Raw genomic sequence first — 19947 nt, 5'->3', positions numbered from 1 at the left:
CAAGAGCATCTTTTTCTTTTGGAATTATATTTAATTAATAATTACAGCAGTATGTTCTAATGGGTTGAAAATATCCCTGTTCTTTAGCTTCACTGTCTAACAATCCTCCCCCACCTTAAAATGGTCCTACAATACAGGGGATCATTATATCCAGTGGCGTGGAAGAGCATGTTATTCAACTGCAGACAAAAAACACAGCAGGTGTGATAACATGCAAATTTGTCCTTCTAGATTACACTGCTGCTGTCCTAATATTATGATAACCCAATTTCATTTAAAATCAACAGTGGAATTTAAATTTCATATGAGGCTGAATATATTGGTAGCGTTTGATTCCTTACTTAAAGTATTATTCACCAAAAATTATATTTTCCCTCCTTTTCTTTAAAAAAAGTAGCACAAATCTGGGTTAGGCACGTACAATGCAAGTTAATCGAGCCAATCTATTAAAGGAAAAGTTCACCCAAAAATGAAAATTCTCTCATTATTCACTTACTCTGACCCTATCCCAGATGTGTATGACTGTCCGTTTTATCAGAATACAACTTAAGATTTTAAGAAGTTAGAGCTCTCTCAGGTCCTTCTAATGGAAGTACACGTTTGCCAGCACTTTGACGGTCCAAAAGTCACATTTAGGCAGCATAATAGTAATCCTTGTGACTCAAGTCGATCAGTGAATGTCATCTGAAGCAAATTGATAGGTTTATGTAAGAAACAAGTTGATAATTAAAACGATTTTAACTTTAAATCGGCGCTTACATCCAGGGCTCTGATGTCAGCACTCTCGCGTGACATTCGTTCTTCTGTTGTAAAGAAGCAGCACTTCCGAATTCTCGTGTGAACTCACGTCACGCTTCGTGTCAGCTGCTGGCAGGTTTATTTAAAACCTATAGATTCACTTCAGAAGACATTCATTGATCGACATGGCATGGAGTCTTGTTGATTACTTTTATGCTGCCTAAATGTGACTTTTGGACCATCAAAGTGATGGCACCCATTTACTTCCATTATAAGGACCTGACAGAGCTCTATCTTCTTCTAACAATCTTCATTTGTGTTCTGCTGAAGAAAGACAGTCATACACATCTGGGATGCATGTTATCGTGATTTTAGTGTGATAAAATCACTTACTAACCTTTTCTATGTAAAGCCATTGCCAATTTTACAACTTCATTGCCATGGCGACAGTGCTATTAACACTTAAATGACCATAAAACAATAATGTACACAACTTAACAGCTCAAATAATAAACACGTTTATAGCTAAGAATGAATGTAAATGTTTTTATTAAATTATAAGCTTCACATTTCTGCCTTTAAATCCTCCAAATATTGGCCCCAATATACACTCACCTAGAACTTTATTAGGAACACCTGTAAACCTACTTATTCATTTGATTATCTAATCAGCCAATCATGTGGCAGCAATGCACTGCATAAAATCATGCAAATATGGGTCAGGAGCTTCAGGTAATGTTCACATCAACCATCACTATAGGAAAATTGGTGGCATGATTGTTGGTGCCAGACAGGCTGGTTTGACTGGTATAACTGCTGATCTCCTTGGATTTTCATGCACAACAGACACTATAGTCTCTAGAGTTTACTCAGAATGGTGCCAAAAACAAAAAACATACAGTCAGCAGCAGTTCTGTGGACAGAAACACATTGTTGATGAAAAAGGTCAATGGAGAATGGCCAGACAGGTTTGAGCTGAGAGAAAGGCTACAGTAACTCAGATAACCACTCTGTACAATTGTAGTGTGCAGAATAGCATCTAAGAATGCAAACACATCGAACCTTGAGGCGAATGGGCTACGACAGCAGAAGACCATATTGGGAACTATTTTTAGGACCATACTGTTCCTAATAAAGTTCTAGATGAGTGTATATACTTCCATTGTAAGTGCCACACAGTAACCTTGACTTTTGCTTTTTTAAAAAGAGGATTGATGTGTCAAAATAATTTTTGTTGTAATCAACATTATACCATGCTGTAGATTGAGCTTAACTTGAATTGAACCTGGAATATTCCTTTAAAATATACTTAAATGCTGCTATTTAGCAACATATTTTAAATATCAGTAATTTAAATCAGTTACTAATAAGTTTTTGCCTTTTATAAGGGTTGTTTGACTTCAGTAACTTTACATTATGATTAGCTTGTATTTTGGCAAGCTACAGTTTCAAAGTAGACTCCCCAACACTGGTCAGATTTATACCAACAATGAAGTGAAACATGACAGATCTCATCACTCTATCTAAAATATATATATATATAAATAAAAGATTTTCCAATGAGCTGTCCAAATTCTACATCAGTTCAGCTTTGTTCCCATCAAATTCCAAAAGTTCTTCAACTAGTGATAAATGTGTACTGCGTATGATTGCCGTCACCATGTGGCTTTTTTTTAATCTTGTAACAAAACAAATGCAATTCCCAGACTATGGAACCGGTATGGCAGGTATTAGCAGATACAATAGATGTGTCACACACACGTCAGTGATAAATGTAATACCAGCCCCATGCCAGCATGCAAAAAAATACCAAATGCAAATGTCTATCACAGAACTCACCTTATGTCTGTTGGCATTTACACTCGGCCTAACCTTTTTATAAGTCCTAGATAAAAGAAAAGAAAAAAAGGTCAAAGAAAAACATACAGGAAATAATAAGGGGTACAAAATCACGTTATTTAAACATAATCCCCATGAGGGTGACCATCATTTTGCCAAGTCTAAACTGTTTCTAGGTTAATATGTTTTGTTGGTCCTGGAACATCATTAGCCGCTTTTCCACTATCGAGCCAGTGCGAGCCATAGATATCAACTGCTCAGCCGGGGGCAATATCCTCAGACCTTGAGGCGCGAGACCAAAACCAATCTGCATTCCCACCATCAGGTCAATAGCCCGCAGCGTTGCCCAAAAACCCTCCCTTAATTTGCCTCCCTGCCTGGTGCCAACATTACACACCCTGCCTATTTCACAAGCAAATGGGAAACTCAAACTGAGTTATCTGAGTTATAGCTAGCTCTCAAAATGAACAAGAATTTGTACTTTGCCCATAATTTTCTTTTTACATTTTCCTGAACTTTTACTGATGTGCGCTGCATACACAACTTGCAAGTGCCAAAAAATATACTTTTTGTTCGGTAGATGCCATTGATCTGTTGTTTCGCATATTCATCAGCCCAAATATTCAGGACAGCCCTGATTTCCTCTACTAACCAGCATTGATGATTCTCCATTCTCTGTTGATCTGTGAGTGAAGCTGGTAGCTAGATATGAAAAAATTAGGAAATTAGTATCTTGGTGCTGACCCACTGACCTGATTAAGCGAAAGTTAGCCTTTGATATTGACCCTGCCTCAATCTCTAGTTGGCCTTCTTTTGCCCAAGGACAATTGGCGGGCCAAATGCCCTTAGCTGTTGGCCCTGAGAAAGCCCAAAGGAGGCACAGTGAAGCCCCGGAAATGACAGTGGGAAAGCAACTGGTCCTGACACGCACTAGCACGCCCTCATTTGGCCCGATAGTGGAAACGCAGCAATTTATATCAAACAAACAGATCAATAATAGGACTGTCAATTGAGTACAATTTTAAATTGAATGAATTACATGACATGTTGATTAATCAATCCAATTAATCGCAATTAATCACATATATATATATATATATATATATATATATATATATATATATATATATATATATATATATTTACCGAGAAAGGCACCAAAATGAAGATAATTCAATATGTGAGAAATAATTGAGGATGGACCATTGAAAAATAATGCACACCCCGAGGTTAAATGCATTATTTTTCAATGATTTTTCAATCGCGTGAGAAACACTTCACAACCGTGTGTTTACTGAAAAATAATACCACTGAATGCATGAATGCTTGATTCTGATTGGTTGAGAGACGTTCTAAGGTATGCAATTATTTTCCATTGCACAGCTATTTTCCTGGTCTTGATAACATTGCGTTTCCATAATAATATAATCATAGCTTAGTCAAACCTGTCTGACACTGGAGAATTCATTGACTAAGAGTCCTGATTTCGGTTATATCTCAAATTTGACTAAATATGTAGTTACTGTGTTTTGTGTTGCAGGGAATTATTCCTATAACAATACACTATTTGTAAGGATTCTCACTAAAATGACTACATCAACCATTTAGTTCCTTCTCTGTTGGAACAGAACATACAGCCTCTGTAATCCCAGCCCCAACCATTTATGTTCTTTCATTTTAAGCCCACAAGTCTCACCGTGTGATATTTTTAGTGGTAAAGGCACTGATGAGCCACTCCATATCCAGAATCTTAAAGGGAGAAAGCACCAGGTGAGTGGAGTTGTCCACATCCATGGCACTCTCAGGATAGATAAAACGGTGTGTGGTCTTAGAACCCACATCCTTCTCATAACCCTTTGTTGGACCCATATTTATCCTAGCTTAACAATAAAAGCATGACTGGGTCAAGAAACATGTACAGATCAGAAAAAGACTAGAAATGTTCATTACAAAAAAACAAAATTGGGTTAGTATTGTTTTCATGTTGACAAAATGAAAGGCACTGAGACTCAAAAAAAGGGTTGGACAATTTCTGTTATATCTCATTCTTTACCTAATAACAAAGTCATGAAGATCTATAAGACGTCCATATTGGGATCCTTTAAGGTTCCCAGAGTTTCCCACCACAGCACAGACTCTACAACGAGCTGGACCAGCATCTGAGTAATGTTCATTATCTGGGAAAAGCGAAAACATCCTCTCCACCACTTCTGTGTAGTTGGCTTCATTTGTATTTTTTTGAAGATCCTGCAACATTATGTAAAAGAGACTTCAAAGAACAAGTTTACATTTTTGGAAATTATTGAAAGTGTCGGGATAGTCAGTAAATAAATTATGAAAAGACAGTAAACTTGCCATTTGTATTTTGCCAGGCTAAAATCATGATACTATAATAAACATCAAAATACATAGCACACAAATACTGGGTAAAATAATACATTCTTAATTAGATTTAACTTTTTATCAAAACATTTTTACCTATGATGCCTTAAAATGCTGTCTACATAAATGGTCTGCACTTACATAGCACATTTTTAACCTTAACAGTATTCAAAGCGCTTTACACTGTGACTCATTAACCCATTCACACACACATACACCAATGGCGGCAGAGCTGCCATGCAAGGTGCTAGCCTGCCATTGGGAGCAACTTGGGGTTCAGTGTCTTGCCCAAGGACACTTCGGCATGTGGAGTCGTGTGGGCCGGGCTTTGAACCACCAAACCTGCAATTAGTGGCCGACCCGCTCCACCAACTTAGCCACAGCCGCCCTACATAGACAGAGAGTTGTGTTTCGGAACAGTGCCATTGACACAATAAGGTAGGATACACTGAAGTTCTCAGTGTCATTTCACACTTTAATTGTCATTTAAAATAACTGCATTTTGGCGGGTGGTCGCAACCGAATACATTTTATTGTATTCATTCCATGTTCAGCGCCTTATAAGCAGTGACTACAGCCTTGCAATCAGTTTTTCATTTAATGCCAATTCTTATTTCATCGTGATAACACCATCAATTAGAAAGGTGTACTCCAGCTTTCATATTTTGCCACAGTTTTACTATGTAAATGTTACAGTGAGAGTCATTTCTCTACTTGTGTCAACATTTCAAAACATGAAAATTAAAGCATAGGCTCATAACAATGCACATACCAATTCAATTGTGTATATTGATTTGTCTTTAACAGGCTTCAGTAAAGAACATCCAAAAGAATGTTTAGCCCAGCCAAAAATTTGCACATTTAGAGAAATATCGAGCCTGTTTACATGCTCACCAATACATTGATTGCTTTAAAATCAGTTTATTTAAAAATCTAACAAGGCAAGAAATCTGCGTTTACATGACATTTGAAATAATTGCGCTATTCTCTACTTTTGACGTCAAACCACGATGAGGCATGCGCTCAACACGTGCGCTTTGGATGTGCAAGTAAGAACACCGGGTAAGGTGTTTACCTGGCACGTGAAATCGGCATAATAGGCTAAATTCTACCCACGTAAACGGGGTTATTCATAAGCTGTTTATGGCCTTTACACTGATAAAGGAACACAGTTTATTACTTTTATGACGCACGTGTTGTCGGCTAATTAAGCATAGAGGGTTGGGAGGGTTACTTTTGAAATTTATTCCACCACAGTTTACAGATTACATGCTGTAAAATGTCATTTGTAATGTATACCGTTAGATTACTGTTTTACATATTTCACATGCTTTGCAGTTATGTAAGCTTACATGTCCAATAACAAGAACGCCAATTCAGGGTCGGTTTTGATCCCTAAAACCGAATAAATTCCCTCCAGGAATGAAATGCCCTGCCGAGGTTCACTCGAGAATTTGCTCAACCACGATCACGTTCCTGCTTAGCCAGACTGGATTCAGTAGATTTTTTTTCTACTGAAAAAAACTACTCCTTTTTCTGAGTTTATGTAGGAGTTGGTGTTGTGTTGGGAGCCAGATGTTTGCTGGATTCCATCCCTAAGATAACGTTACCTAGTGTTGTCTGGTTTTCCTTTATGAAACTACATACAGTATATGTATGCAATAATGCTAATATTATGAGAAGAATTTTGTTACACATTCACCGTCAATAATGATATGTTTTGCACTGTATAATGATATGACAAGTACACTTATTTGCTTATTGGGTGTAGCTGACACTAAATACTTTTGATAAGTTTGCATGTCCTGTGGCATTTCCTCCATCTAAATATATTTAAACAGCATTTTCTATTTTGTATATTATTATGGATACAGCTTGTATGACCTCCTAGTAATTGAGATACTATATGGAATACTATTTGTACTTAATATCTTTTGTTACACTGCAGGACCATTTAAAAAGGACTAATGAAGTTAGAAATGTGTTTAAATGGCGACAGCCTTACGAGAACTGCTGACCATTTGCAAGACCTATAAATATTTCTTATCTTGTATTAATTTTAACCTAAAATCTTGATACGTCATTCATTTCACTCAATCAATTGTCATTCTAAAGAATAACATAGCAACCGGAAAAAGGAATTTTTGTCTGTTTCTCACCCAAAACAAGTTGCATCACTTCAGAAGACATGGATTAAAGCACTCAAATCCTGCCTTTATGTCCTTCTTGAAGCTTAAATGTTTTGAACAGTATTGATTTGCATTGTACGAACAAAAACACATCACATCTTCATCAAAATATCTTTGGTTGTGTTCCGCAAAATAGGGAAAGTCATATGAGTTTGAGACGGCAGAAGGGAAATTAAATGATGAGAGAAAAATAACTTTTGGGTACTCTATTCCTTTAAGAAACGTAACATCAATACCTTCCAATACTTGTAGACATCACCACTGAGCACATAATTTTCCCTGGTAAGCAGTGGTGGAATAGAGAGGTCGTAGAGTTCATTGAACCAGACACTGCTACTCTGCTGCCTGACACAGTGTTTACACGCACATATGTCTTTGTCTGCAGGGCTCAGGAAGACCAGGTACATGCAGACCATAATCACACATGTGACCATTATCAAATAGTAATACCTGTAAATCACCTGCATATTTTAACTGCTTCTCTCCTGCTGAAAACAAACAAACAAACAAAGAACATTATTGTGGATGGTGAAGCGTAGATTAGTGTTGGTAACCAGAAGGTTGTGGGTTCAGTCTCTGCAAGAGACAATCCATTAGCTATCACAATTCTGACTTTGAGCAAGGCAATCAACTATATAACAAGCTCTGTTTGTGTACAGAACCGGGGTGACAAGTGTACTTAGCTGCAGTGTGTACGTTTCAGTAGAGAATAAAAGGAATAGTTCAGCCAAAAATGTAAATTCTCTCATGATTTACTCGCCCTCATACCATCCCGGATTTGTATGACTTTCTTTCTTCTGTTGAACACAAACAAAGATTTTTAGAAGAATGTCTCAGCTCTGCAGGTCCATACAATGCAAGTGAATGGTGGCCAGAACTTTGAAGCTCCAAAAGCACATAAAGGCAGCATATAAAGTAATCAATTTACAGTAAAAAAAAAAAGGATTGAAATATTGATCTGTTTCTCACCCACACCTATCATATCACTTTTGAAGACATGGATTTAAACACTGGAGGTTTATGGATTACTTTTATGCTACCTTTATATAATTTTTGGAGATTAAGAATTTTGGTACTCATTCACTTGCATTGCATGAACCTACAGAGCTGAAATATTCTACAAAAATATTTGTTTGTGTTCAGCAGAAAAAAAATAAAGCTACACACATCTGGGATGGAATGAGGTAGAATAAATGTAATTTTTTGGGTGAACTATACCTTTAAGATTCACCATTATGTTTATGCTTAGCATAAATAATATATGACTTATAATCCAAACAATATACTGTTTAACAATTCCATAACAAAATTTCAAATTGAATTGTGTAGTGTTTAAAAAATAATAATATTGTAAGTCTTATTCATTACATGTTGTTAATTTTATTTATTAAAGATTAGGGTACAATGGTATTGGGGAGGTCAGCAGGGGGGGCTTAAGCTGCGGTCTGTGTGGGTCCTAATGCCCCAGTATAGTGACAGGGTCAGTAAACTGTAAAAAAAGCACTGTCTTACAGATGAGATGTTAAACCGAGGTCCTGACACTATGTGGTCATTAAAAATCCTAGGGCACACCTTGTAAAGAGTAGGGGTGTACCCTGGTGTCCTAGCCAAAATTTCCCCCATTGGCCCTTATCTATCATGGCCTCCCAATTATCCCCATACCTGAATTGGATACATCAATCTTCTCTCCTCTCTACCAATAGCTGTAGTGTGGTGAGTGTAATGCGTACTATGGCTGCCGTTGCATCATCCAGGCGGATGCAGCACACTGGTGGTTGGAGGTTGAGGATTGTAAGGTCTGGACGTAACATTAGGAAGGAAGTAACAAGAGCTGGATCTAGGTTCAATGAATTATGGGAAGTGAAGTCCAGGGGGAACAGATGACAGGGGAGAAACACAAGGCAAACAACAGTGAATCATGACAGAACCCCCCCTCTAATAGGTGGCTCCTGAAGCCCAAAGAAGGCTGGCCAGGGATGCAGGGGCAAGATGGAGCCAGAGATCAAGGATACCAGAGCAGATCAGGTGGATGGCCAAGAGACCAGGGAGACCAGAACAGATCAGGCAGATGGTCAGGAGACTCAGATAACCAGAGCAGATAAGGCAGACGGCCAGAAGATCCAGGAGACCAGAGTATATCAGGCGGATGGCCAGGAGACCAAGGATACCAGAGCAGATCAGGTGGACAGCCATGAGACCCAGAAGACCACCTCAGAGTAGGGACTGTATCAGGAGGCCTGGTTGGCAACCACAGGGCTGAAACAGTGTCAGTAGGCCTGGGAGGTGGCCACAGACAAGAGACTAGAGCCGTGGAAGTCTCTGAGGGTGGAACCGTGGAAGGCAGAGCTGTAGTAGGTTCGTGGGGCGAAACTGTGGCAGGCTCGAGGGGGTGAAGCAGTGGAAGGCGGAGCCATGGGAGGCTCGTGGTGTGAAGCCATAGAAGGCGGAGCCATGAGAGGCTCGAGGGGTGAAGTCGTAGAGGGCGGAGCCATAGCATTCTTGAAGGACGAAGCCGTGGAAGGCTCCGGGGCAAAGCCGTAGAAGGTGGAGCCATGGCAGGCTTGAGGCGCGAAGCCGTAGAATGTAGATCTATGGCAGGCTCAAGGGGCAAAGCCATAGAAGGCAGAGCCGTGGCAGGCTCGAGGCTAAGGGTCCAGGATGACTGGGCATGAGCAGAGTCTCGGGAGCAACCTCTGTGGTCGTGAACATGAGCAGAGTCTTGGGAGCAACCTCTGTGGTCGTGGGCATGGACTGAGACTCAGGAACGACCTCTGTGGTCATGGGCGTTGACAGAGACTCGGGTACGACCGCTGTGGTCGTGGGCATTGACAGAGACTCAGGAATGACCTCTATGGTTGTGGGCATGGACTGAGACTCAGAAATTACCTCTGTGGTGTTGAACATGGGCAGAGACTTAGAAATGACCTTTGTGCTCGTGAACATGGGCAAAGACTTGGAAACAACCTCCGTGGTGTGGGCATTGGGTCGTTGGCCGTGGCAGGTGTGGGCATTGGCTCATTGGCCGTGGCCGCCGTGGACATTGGCATGTGTGGGCATTGGCTTGTTGCCTGTGGCCAATATGGCCAGTGGCTCATTATCCGTGGCTGCCGTTGGCCCGTTGGCCATGACAGGTGTGGACATTGGCTCATTGGCCGGCGTGGCCATCGGCTTGTTTGTATTAAGTCTTGTATTAAAGACTTATTTAAATAGACTACATATATTCTACATATAGTCTGGATCAAAACTCATAAGCTAAAATGCTCTCAGGATTTGGCTTCACAATTTTCAGATCTGATTTGAGTTTCAGATGCTTTAGTAGACAATATATCTTCTTGAGCTGCTAGAGCGTATGTGACCGCCTGGCCATTTCCATTCAACAGTTTTAATAATAAGTTAGCTACATAGAAATAGGATGTTAATTATGAAACGGATAGTTCAAGTCCTAGATGCTGATTGATTTGTAGCTACAGTATACAGCGCAGTGCCGGTCCTAGCCTTTTGGTGGGCCCTAAGCAAAAATGTGTTTGGGGGCCCCCTGTCAGTATGTTCGTAAAACTACTTATAATGTCATTGATGGTGTGGGGGCCCCCTGGCAGATCGGAAGCCCTAAGCAACTTGCTTAGTTTGCCTATTGGGAGGACCAGCACTAACACAGCGTTCCAGCTGTAACCGATAGGCCAAATTACTTTGCTGTACAGCCTATTTTACTGAGGATCACAACCTGAATAACATTCTGTTTTGTACATTTACAGAAATAAGTCTTATAATTATTTTATTTAATAAAATAAACTTTTTAATGATTTATTTTTAATAATAATTTGATGAAAGAAATAATAAAATAAACATTTTATTAAAGAAAAAGCTAAGGTCAAATTAATTCAAATCAGGGTGAGGCAAGATTGAACTTGATCTCTTTTTATCCAAACACTGATGTGATGGAACACATATGGAATGCAGAAATCAAAAGACTGTAGTGGTTGTTTAAATGAAAGCACTGAAGGGATTTGAACATACCTGTTAACTGAAGAGACTTGCTGGGGTGTTGTCACATCTGCTGTTGTCCAAGCACTTATGACTACAGAGAACCTCACCTGCATACCTCAAGTTCCTCTGAAATGACCTTTGCTCCTGAGTTATTGCACACCCAGCTTTGTTGGATCATAGATAAAGCAGATGTATCATAAATGTTGTCATCCTGTTAATGTTTACAGTAGAAACGTCTAGGTTACAGATGTAACCTCCATTCCCTGATGAAAGGAACGAGACGATGTGTCGAAGAAGTGACCCTAGGGGTCTCCCTTGAGAGCCTTTCGTATCTCTGATCTATGAGAAAAGGCCAATGAGAAATTGGCAGACAGAATTATGTTCCACCCCCAGACATACAGGTATAAAGGGAGGGAAATTAATCTGTTTCATTCAGGATTTTTCTGAGGAGCCGACAATGAGGTTCGGCCGCAATAGTGGCTCGGTTCAGCGACGTGGCCGGGAGGACACAACGTCTTGTTCCCTCCATCAGGGAATGGATGTTACATCCGTAACCTAGACGTTCCCCGTCTGTCGCTCACTTTCACGTTGTGTCAAAAAAGCGACACTAGTGGTCCAATTTAAATCATGCCAAGTCGTGTACGTGTACTGCTGACACAGGAGCGGTCAGGTATTTTACGTGCCAAAGTGACCGGCTGTGTCAGACTGCACGTACCCTTACCCAACGCCCCATAAAGTTGTCAAAGCCTTCTGGTTCTTTACCCCTGACAGGGGGGAACAAGGCGAAGTTCCAAGCATGGGAGCAGGGTGCGCCAGCCGCGCCTTTTCTCTCTCTATGTTTCTCTTATAGAGATAAAGTGGCTGGGGCCATCTTAATGCTATCATACGCATTGGGCAATCTTTCCCAGTTCCTATTCTTTCAGGGGGAAAAGACCATGCGGAGACTGGGGGAGGTAAAGCGTGGTGAATGCATCACAGGGGTTTTTAGGTCACATGTGGAAAGTGGCACGGTAGTAGATCCTGCCTCATTGGGAGGGAGGAGTTGCAACAGACACGGTGACCAGGGGGCAGTGGGAACTGCCCAAGGGAGATGCGGGTCCGCTCACAAGGGGACCATACCGTGGGAAATACACACAGGGAGATAAGTCCACGTAGGTGCCCGTCCTGTGGAGCACCTATTCCAGTACAGGTTAGATTGAGTGCCCACATTGGATTTGGTCGGTCAATTCTTCCGCTGAATTCACAGACCAGAGGGCTCGGGAAGAGTCATCCAGGGATCTGAGTTAGTGGGATCTCCTGGGATAAGAGTGCACGGTTTTACCTCAGCAGAGGGAAAGGGAGCTAGGTGCAAGCGGTCCACCCGGTCAGTTTGTCAGCATGTACTGAGTTCTACTGGCTCAGACCTGAGAAGTACGGGATGAAACAGATTCAACCCTGAGATTGTAAAATCTTACAAAGGTATTGGGTGTTGCCCAACCCGCTGCTCTGCATGTGTCTGCTAGGGAGGTGCCCTTGGCCAGTGCCCATGAGGACACAACACTTCTTGTTGAGTGTGCTTGGACCCGCAAGGGGGGGGGACACATCCTGGGCGTGATAGACCAATGTAATGGCGTCCACTACCCAGTGGGAAAGCCTCTGTTTGGAAACAGCATTCCCTATCCGCTGTCCACCAAATTAGACAAAGAGCTGCTCAGAACATCTAAAGCTCTGCATGCGGTCCAAGTAGATACACAAAGCACGTACCGGACACAGCAACGGAGGGGCTGGGCCAGCCTCCTCCCGGAGCAGTGCTTGGAACCTTGGGCAAGTAGCCCGGTCGCGGTCTTAGGATCACATGAGTGTCTGCCGGACCGAACTCCAGGCAGGTGTCGCTGACAGAGAACGCTTCTAGGTCCCTGACCCTTTTGATGGAGGAGAGCGCGATCAGGAGGACCGTCTTCAGGGAGAAGGCCCTGAGTCCGACTGATTCTAGCGGCTCGAAGGGGGGTCTCTGAAGGCCCGAGAGGACCATTGAGAGATCCCAGGAGGGGAACAGGCTTGGCCTGTCGGGAGGGATTTAATCTCCGGGCACCTCTTAGGAACCTGATAATTAAGTTGTGCTTACCCAAAGACTTGCCGTCTACTGTGTTGTGGAGGGCCGCGATAGCAGCTAAATACACTTTCAAGGTGGAGAGGGACAGCCTCCACTCCAACCTCTCCTGCAGGAATGAAAGCACTGATCTAACTGCGTACCTCTGTGGGTCTTCAGCCCTGGATGAATACGAATTTGCGAACAAGCGCAACTTCAGGGCGTAAAGTTGCCTGGTAGAGGGAGCTCTGGCTTGGTTGATCGTGTTTATGACAGCAGGTGGTAGATCAGCTAGATCTTCCACATCCTGTCCAGGGCCCAGACATGGAGGTTCCAGAGGTCTGGGTGCGGATGCCAGAGCGTACCCTGTCCCTGAAAAAGAAGGTCCTTCCTTAGGGGAATTTGACATAGAGGAGTACGAGATCCGAGAACCAAGTCCGAGTGGGCCAATAGGGAGCCACTAGAGTGACTTGTTCCCCGTCCTCCCTGACCTTGCACAGCACCTGTGCAAGCAGGCTCACTGGGGGAACTGCGTACTTGCGCAGCCCCATGAGCCAGCTATGTGCCAGCGCATCTGCCCCGAGGGGAGCCTCTGTTCGGGCGTACCAGAGCGGGCAGTGGGAGGTCTTTCTCACACCCGGCAGGGGGCAGGTTAGTGACAGAGGAGGAGATCCCGTGGAGACGTCCTCTGGACTCGTCAGAACCTGCCGGCCGGGGAACATTCGTGGGGATGAAGGCGAGAGATCTTCGTCCAGCATGCCGGAACTGTTGAGGTGTGGCGGCAGAGTGCCGTGAGAATGGCATTTGCAGGCCAGGTGACACAGAGACAAAGTAAATAGCTCTTTTTTGAGAATGTGGGTACTGCAGCAATGCTGTGGGGAGAACGGAGGGTTCAAGCATGTCGGACATCATGTAGGAAACAGACGCATTTAATGGTGTAACTGAGTCAGGTTTGTTCCTTGCTCGCACATGTTTTTTTCAGTTCTGCCCACAAATTTTAAATCATATTGAGGTCAGGGCTTTGTATTGGCCACTCCAATACCTTGACTTTGTTGTCATTAAGCAATTTTGCCACAACTTTCTAGGTATGCTTGGGGTCATTGTCCATTTGGGGGACCTATTTGTGACCGAACTTTAACTTCATGGATAATGTCTTGAGATATTGCTTCAATACATCCACATCATTTTCCATCGTGATGCCCTCTATTTTGTGAAGTGCACCAGTCCCTCCTGCAGCAAAGTACCCCATAACATGATGCTGCCACCCCCATGCATTTATTTACATTTACATGTACATTTACAAGATCTTTGTCCCCATGTGCATTTGCAAACTGTTGCGGGCTTTTTTTATGGTGGTTTTGGAGCATTGGATTCTTCCTTGCTGAGTAGCCATTCAGGTTATTTTGGTATGGGACTTGTTTTACTGTAGCTATAGATACTTGTCTACCTGTTTCCTTCAGCATCTTCACAAGGTCCTTTGCTGTTGTTCTGGAATTGATTTGCAATATTTTAATCAAACAACGTTCATTTCTAGGAGACAGAATGTGTCTCCTACCTGAGCGATATGATGGCTGCGTGGTCCCATGGTGTTTATAACTACGAAGTATTGTTTATACAGGTGAATGTGGTATCTTCAGGCATTTGGAAATTGCTCCCAATAATGACATGTGGAGGTCCACAATTTGTTTTCTGAAGTCTTGGCTGATTTATTTGCTTGGCTGTTTTTCCCAAAGAGGCACTGAGTTTGAAGGTAGGCCTTAAAAGCTACACCTCCAATTCAGTACAGCTTCTATCAGAAGCTAATTGGCTAATTGTCTAAAAGCTTGACATCATTTTCTGGAATTTTCCTTAAAGGCACAGTTAACTTGTAAGCATGTAAACTTTTGACCCACTGAAATTGTGATATAGTCAATTAAAAGCGAAACAATCAGACTGTAAACAATTGTTGGAAAAATTACTCACATTACCATATTCAAGAAAAACACGATTTTCTCATAATATAAATACTTTATTTAAATAGATCAAAAATGCTTTATATAACCTTCAACATTCCAGATGAAATCAGATTATACAGAAATTAATATAGGTCATTATCATTATATATAAAACAGTGGGGTCTTTGTTAGCCTTCATTCACTCACCTATTAAAATCATTTGCATTTGTATACTGAATCCATATGGCATGTTTTCATTAAAGGTAAACATTGTTTACCCTTCTTTAACCATATCCTTTATATATTGAAATTTTATTTCTCTGCACAAGTTCATGCATTGTATTGTTTTCAAAGTCTCCACCATGAGGGCCTCCTTTGTAGTGAGTGCGAGATCTGTCAAAGTAATGATGCCAGGTTCCATCGCTTTTTGCACCAAACCCAAAAACATTCACCTGTGTGAGAGACAGAGCAATCCATTTTTGTCATTGCGATACTCAGGATTAAACAGATACAATTGTAATAAATATTTTGCTATTGTAATTGCTTCTCATAGATAAATATTGTACCTCCTCTAACACTTTTTTCATGGTTAAGTGTAATTTTTGCACCACTATAGCATGATCAAACAGAATTGCGAAAACAATGATTGTCTCTTGAACACTCCCCCATCTGACATTGGTTGAAAACAAATTGGCAAAACAGATAGCCAGCCCCAAACGAGCACCACTCAAACAAACAAAGCAATGCACAGTTTTATTAGCACAGCTTACCTCATCACAGATGTGTAGGGCAAATATTAATGTAATGAAGCCAGTGGATGGATATCTTCCATGTCTCTGCAACCAGCTATCATAGACGTATTTAATAAATGCAGGATGGAGGATCATCACCTAGACAAAAACAAACCACACAAAAATCTGATGAAATACACTAATTCTATTCTAATGTAAATTGAATTATTTTCACTGTTGGGACAGTAATCTACCCATTGTAATTAATGTTTTATTCTTAAAGTTAATATTCATTGATTCATTAATTCAATTATATGGTCTGGTCGACTCACCTTATTCTCGTCAGCATTTATTGAAGATTTTACTCGTGTATATGTTCTGAGAAACAAAAAGACGAGAAACAAATTATACTCATTATGACTTTAAAAATGTATTTAAAGTTTCAATACTTTGTACATCAAATCTAAAACACATTCCACACAACTCATACAGTTGCATACAGGTACTTGAACTATATTAATTAAACAATGCTCACTTTGTGATGTGCTTGATGGTGAAGGCACTAATGAGCCACTGCATGTCCAGAAGCTTAAAGGGAAAAAGTACCAAGTGAGTTTTGTTGTTGTCCAAGTCCACAGCACTCTCAGGATAGAGAATGCGGTGTGTGGTCTTAGAACCCACATCCTTCTCAAAACCTTTTGTGGGACCTTTATTTATCCTGTAAGAAAAACACACAGGTATTAGGTGTTAAAACGTTGAAGACTGTTCCCCAAAGATATATGGCAAGAATAATACAGGAATCGAATAATGTTGCACCATAAAGGAGTTCATAGTGGCAAAATAATATGGAGATGACTGATGTAGTACTCTGTTGGCTGCATTTACATTTATGCATTTGGCAGACGCTTTTATCCAAAGCGACTTACAGTGCACTTTTTACAGGGACAATACTCCTGGAGCAACCTGGAGTTAAGTGCCTTGCTCAAGGGCCCAAAAGTGGCATCTTGGTGGTGCTGGGGCTTGAACCCCCCCAACCTTCTGGTCAGTAACCCTGAGCCTCAACCACTGAGCCACCACTGCCCCCTGGCTATATAAGCTATATAAGCTATATAGCTATATGTGAAGGGTCTCATAGCCAACTAAATACATATATCATCAATAAGAACCCCTACGTCCAGGGTAAACTAATGTAATCTCACTTAACATCAACGAGCCTTCTCACTTTTTAGTTCTTGAGCATATCTTTTCATCACTTATGTCTTTAGAATTAATTGGATTTCATGGCACCTGAGATGCACAATTTTAATGATGTACTACTAATGCAATCTGCTAAAGTAATTCAATTAATCCAATCGCTTTTCAACAATAAGCACTAATAGGGAATTTTGACGATACAGTAACAATGGGGCGGGGCTTAGTGAGGAATAGTCTTATCTTATCATTTGCCTTAACTCTTAAGACTAACAGTAAGCTTGCCACATGCTTGCCACTGAATACGGTCCCAGCAATTTCTACTTAACAGATATTTGCACTATCTTTTAAGATGTTTTGATTGCATTTGCTACAGTAAGAGCATAAATGTAAACGTAAGCCTTAAACCAAGCCATGATGCTTGGGTGTTGCCATTGGTTGCCGATGCTATGCCATTGTTAAGGTGTTCTGAGGTGTTTTTGGCAAATTGCATTTTGCGGAAACAAGCCAAAAGAGCCCACCTTCAAGTCTCTAAAATGTTCTGGTGTCTAGAAATGGCTTGGGTATCTTGAGATATCTTACATGTTTGTATCACAAATGGTGAGGGACGAGTTGATTAGTGGTTTATATATGTCCTTACCCTACAGTATGGTGCTTGGCTTCACAAGAACCACAAAATTTTACATGCAATTTATACGAGACGTAGACATAATTTGTTGGATTACCTAATGACAATTTCATGGAAATCAATGAGAGACCCATAGTTGGATCCAAGGAGATTTCCAGAGTTTCCCACCACAGCACAGGTTCGGCAGCGATCTGGACCACCATCCGAGTAGTGATCTTCATCAGGGAAGAGAGAAAACAGCTGGTCCACCACCTCTGTGTAGTTAACTTTGAGTGATGTATGTTGTAGACCCTGTACAAACATTCAGAAAGTTCAATATTACACTAAAGAAAACAAATATTCTTAGTTTGCTTGCTTGCATGCTTGTGGATTGGTTTAGGATAATCAAGATAAATTCTTGATTTGCATCCACATTTTAACATTTTGGAGCTCAACTGGACTCAGGAGCTTCTCGCCAGACTGCTTAACCAATGTTACTAAACATGTTTTGTTTCATAAATTATAACATATTTACATAATTATAACATATGGTAAATGGTAAATGGTCTGCACTTATATAGCGACTTTTTAAGCCTTAACGGTATTAAAAGGGCTTTACACTGTGACTCATTCACCCATTCACACACACATTCATACACCAATGACGACAGAGCTGCTATGTAAGGCGTAATAGGCCTATACCGCCCACGGCTATAGGTATATTATATTTACCAAGTTTGAACACACCTATTCATTCCTAGAGGGCATCATAGTAGTTAACAAAGTTGTATTATCATTGTGGTGGACTTACATTCCACCATCTGTAGGTGTCTCCAGGTAGCATACTGTTTTTTCTGTTGAGGAGAGTTGGAACGGTGGGGTTGTAACGATAAACGAACCAGTCATCCTCCATCAAGCCCATTACACAAGTCTTGCAAGAGCATGTATTTTCCCAGGATGAATCATAGAAATAATCCACAGTGAAACCCATTGGTGAGGTTTTGGTGTACAGAAACAGACCAATTGTCACAGAGCTCAAAAACAAGGTGATGGAGCGAAGTCGCAGTCTATTGATGCCATTCATCTTTGCACCCGTAATGTTCCCGGATAAATAGCTTATATTTGTTGTTACTAAAAGAGAAGAAAATGTGTTAGTATTTCATTTCAATAACTAACTGAATTATTTCAGCATGGATGTTAAATTTGACGTGCTTTATAATCAGATATAGGTAAAATATTTAAAAGTGATATAAAACATTCAACTAGACAGTATTATGAATGAACGAAAAAAAGAAAAGGAAAAATAATATAAATTAAAAACAGTGTTTAGCTAATATGAGGAAAATGATGAGAAGAACAAATTTAGTTTTGTATTTGCCAGTGGTTAAAATTAGTAAAAAAAAAAAAAAAATTTTTAAATCATTTTATGTTAAAAATTCATCGAGTGGACAACAGTAAGTTTACACTGATTTAATTTTAACAATAAAAAAATACAAAATAAAAAAAAAAATAATAAAAAGGTTACAGAACATTATTAGTCTATACACAATGTCTTATTAATAATAATGTATAAAAATAGCCTTAATATACTATTCTGAACATTTGATCCGAATTTTAATAAAAGTTCCCAAAATACCGAATGTTAAATGTGCACCTACCCCCGGTCGGATCACCAGTTTGACAGTTTCCCTAGTTCTTGCCGTTTTATTTATTTTCTATCAGGGTCCAAGAAAGGATCCTTCCTTGTTGGCATCTGACTCCTCAAAACATCCGACTCCTCCACGCAAATACAATGTCCATCACTCATCAAGTTAGACCGGTTTTAGACAATCCCTTCAGCAGCTGATGCTGGCAACATGCGGTTGTCACTGTTATTAAAGAATTAGACCCCCATCCAACCACATCTAATTATCTCAATTGTTTCTGGAATTAAAAATCAAATAATTGCGATCTCTCACAGAAACTGTGTTAGTAGCCTATACACACGTCATTGAAAGTGGATTGTAGCCTGTAGTGAATGTGTCACACTCTTCTCAACTCCAACCCACTTTCCGTCAAACCTCTTTGTCGTGAATATCATAATTCTTCATGGGAGGTTGACTGACGTGCCTTGTGGCTTAAAAATGTCCAGGTGAGGCTATTTTGCTTATAGCTCAATCGACAGCAGTTGTGGCTAAATGTTGATTAGACTACAGACACATTAACTTCGACTCATCCATCCTTTTCTTTAAAAGAAATCGAAGTTGCGGTGAGACACTTAAAGCATCTGGAAGTGCATTTTTGG

General features: G+C 40.7%; 2 protein-coding genes across 2 annotated transcripts in view; both read right to left on the bottom strand.

Moving 5' to 3' along the window:
- Nucleotides 1-7774, bottom strand: part of st3gal1l2 (ST3 beta-galactoside alpha-2,3-sialyltransferase 1, like 2) — a 10131-nt gene extending 2357 nt beyond the window's left edge. Inside the window, exons 1-4 of the mRNA XM_052092825.1 lie at nucleotides 7385-7774; nucleotides 4631-4824; nucleotides 4274-4453; nucleotides 2578-2623 (exon numbers count right to left, since the gene is read on the bottom strand). Coding sequence (XP_051948785.1) covers nucleotides 2578-2623; nucleotides 4274-4453; nucleotides 4631-4824; nucleotides 7385-7615 — 651 coding nt within the window. The 5' untranslated portion in view covers nucleotides 7616-7774. The remainder of the gene's footprint in view (nucleotides 1-2577; nucleotides 2624-4273; nucleotides 4454-4630; nucleotides 4825-7384) is intronic.
- Nucleotides 7775-15206: 7432 nt separating this feature from the next.
- Nucleotides 15207-19686, bottom strand: LOC127619817 (CMP-N-acetylneuraminate-beta-galactosamide-alpha-2,3-sialyltransferase 1-like). Its single transcript, XM_052092821.1, has 7 exons — nucleotides 19322-19686; nucleotides 18475-18794; nucleotides 17782-17975; nucleotides 16401-16583; nucleotides 16198-16243; nucleotides 15905-16024; nucleotides 15207-15586 (listed from the first exon to the last, which is right to left on the bottom strand). The coding sequence occupies exons 2-7, from the start codon at nucleotides 18745-18747 to the stop codon at nucleotides 15419-15421; spliced, it is 984 nt and encodes a 327-aa protein (XP_051948781.1). The 5' UTR covers nucleotides 18748-18794; nucleotides 19322-19686; the 3' UTR covers nucleotides 15207-15418.
- Between the last annotated feature and the right edge of the window lie 261 nt (nucleotides 19687-19947).

The sequence above is a fragment of the Xyrauchen texanus genome, chromosome 26, assembly GCF_025860055.1.
Source record: "Xyrauchen texanus isolate HMW12.3.18 chromosome 26, RBS_HiC_50CHRs, whole genome shotgun sequence".
Lineage (NCBI taxonomy): Eukaryota > Metazoa > Chordata > Actinopteri > Cypriniformes > Catostomidae > Xyrauchen > Xyrauchen texanus.
This window is presented reverse-complemented; position numbering and strand designations above follow the sequence as displayed.

Coding starts and splice junctions, on each gene's coding strand:
- LOC127619817 (XM_052092821.1), bottom strand. CDS start 18,747: ATGAATGGCATCAATAGACTGCGACTTCGCTCCATCACCTTGTTTTTG. Junction 17,976..18,474: donor ACACCTACAGATGGTGGAAT/GTAAGTCCACCA, acceptor ATGTTTGTACAG/GGTCTACAACATACATCACT. Junction 16,025..16,197: donor TAAATGCTGACGAGAATAAG/GTGAGTCGACCA, acceptor GTTTTTGTCTAG/GTGATGATCCTCCATCCTGC.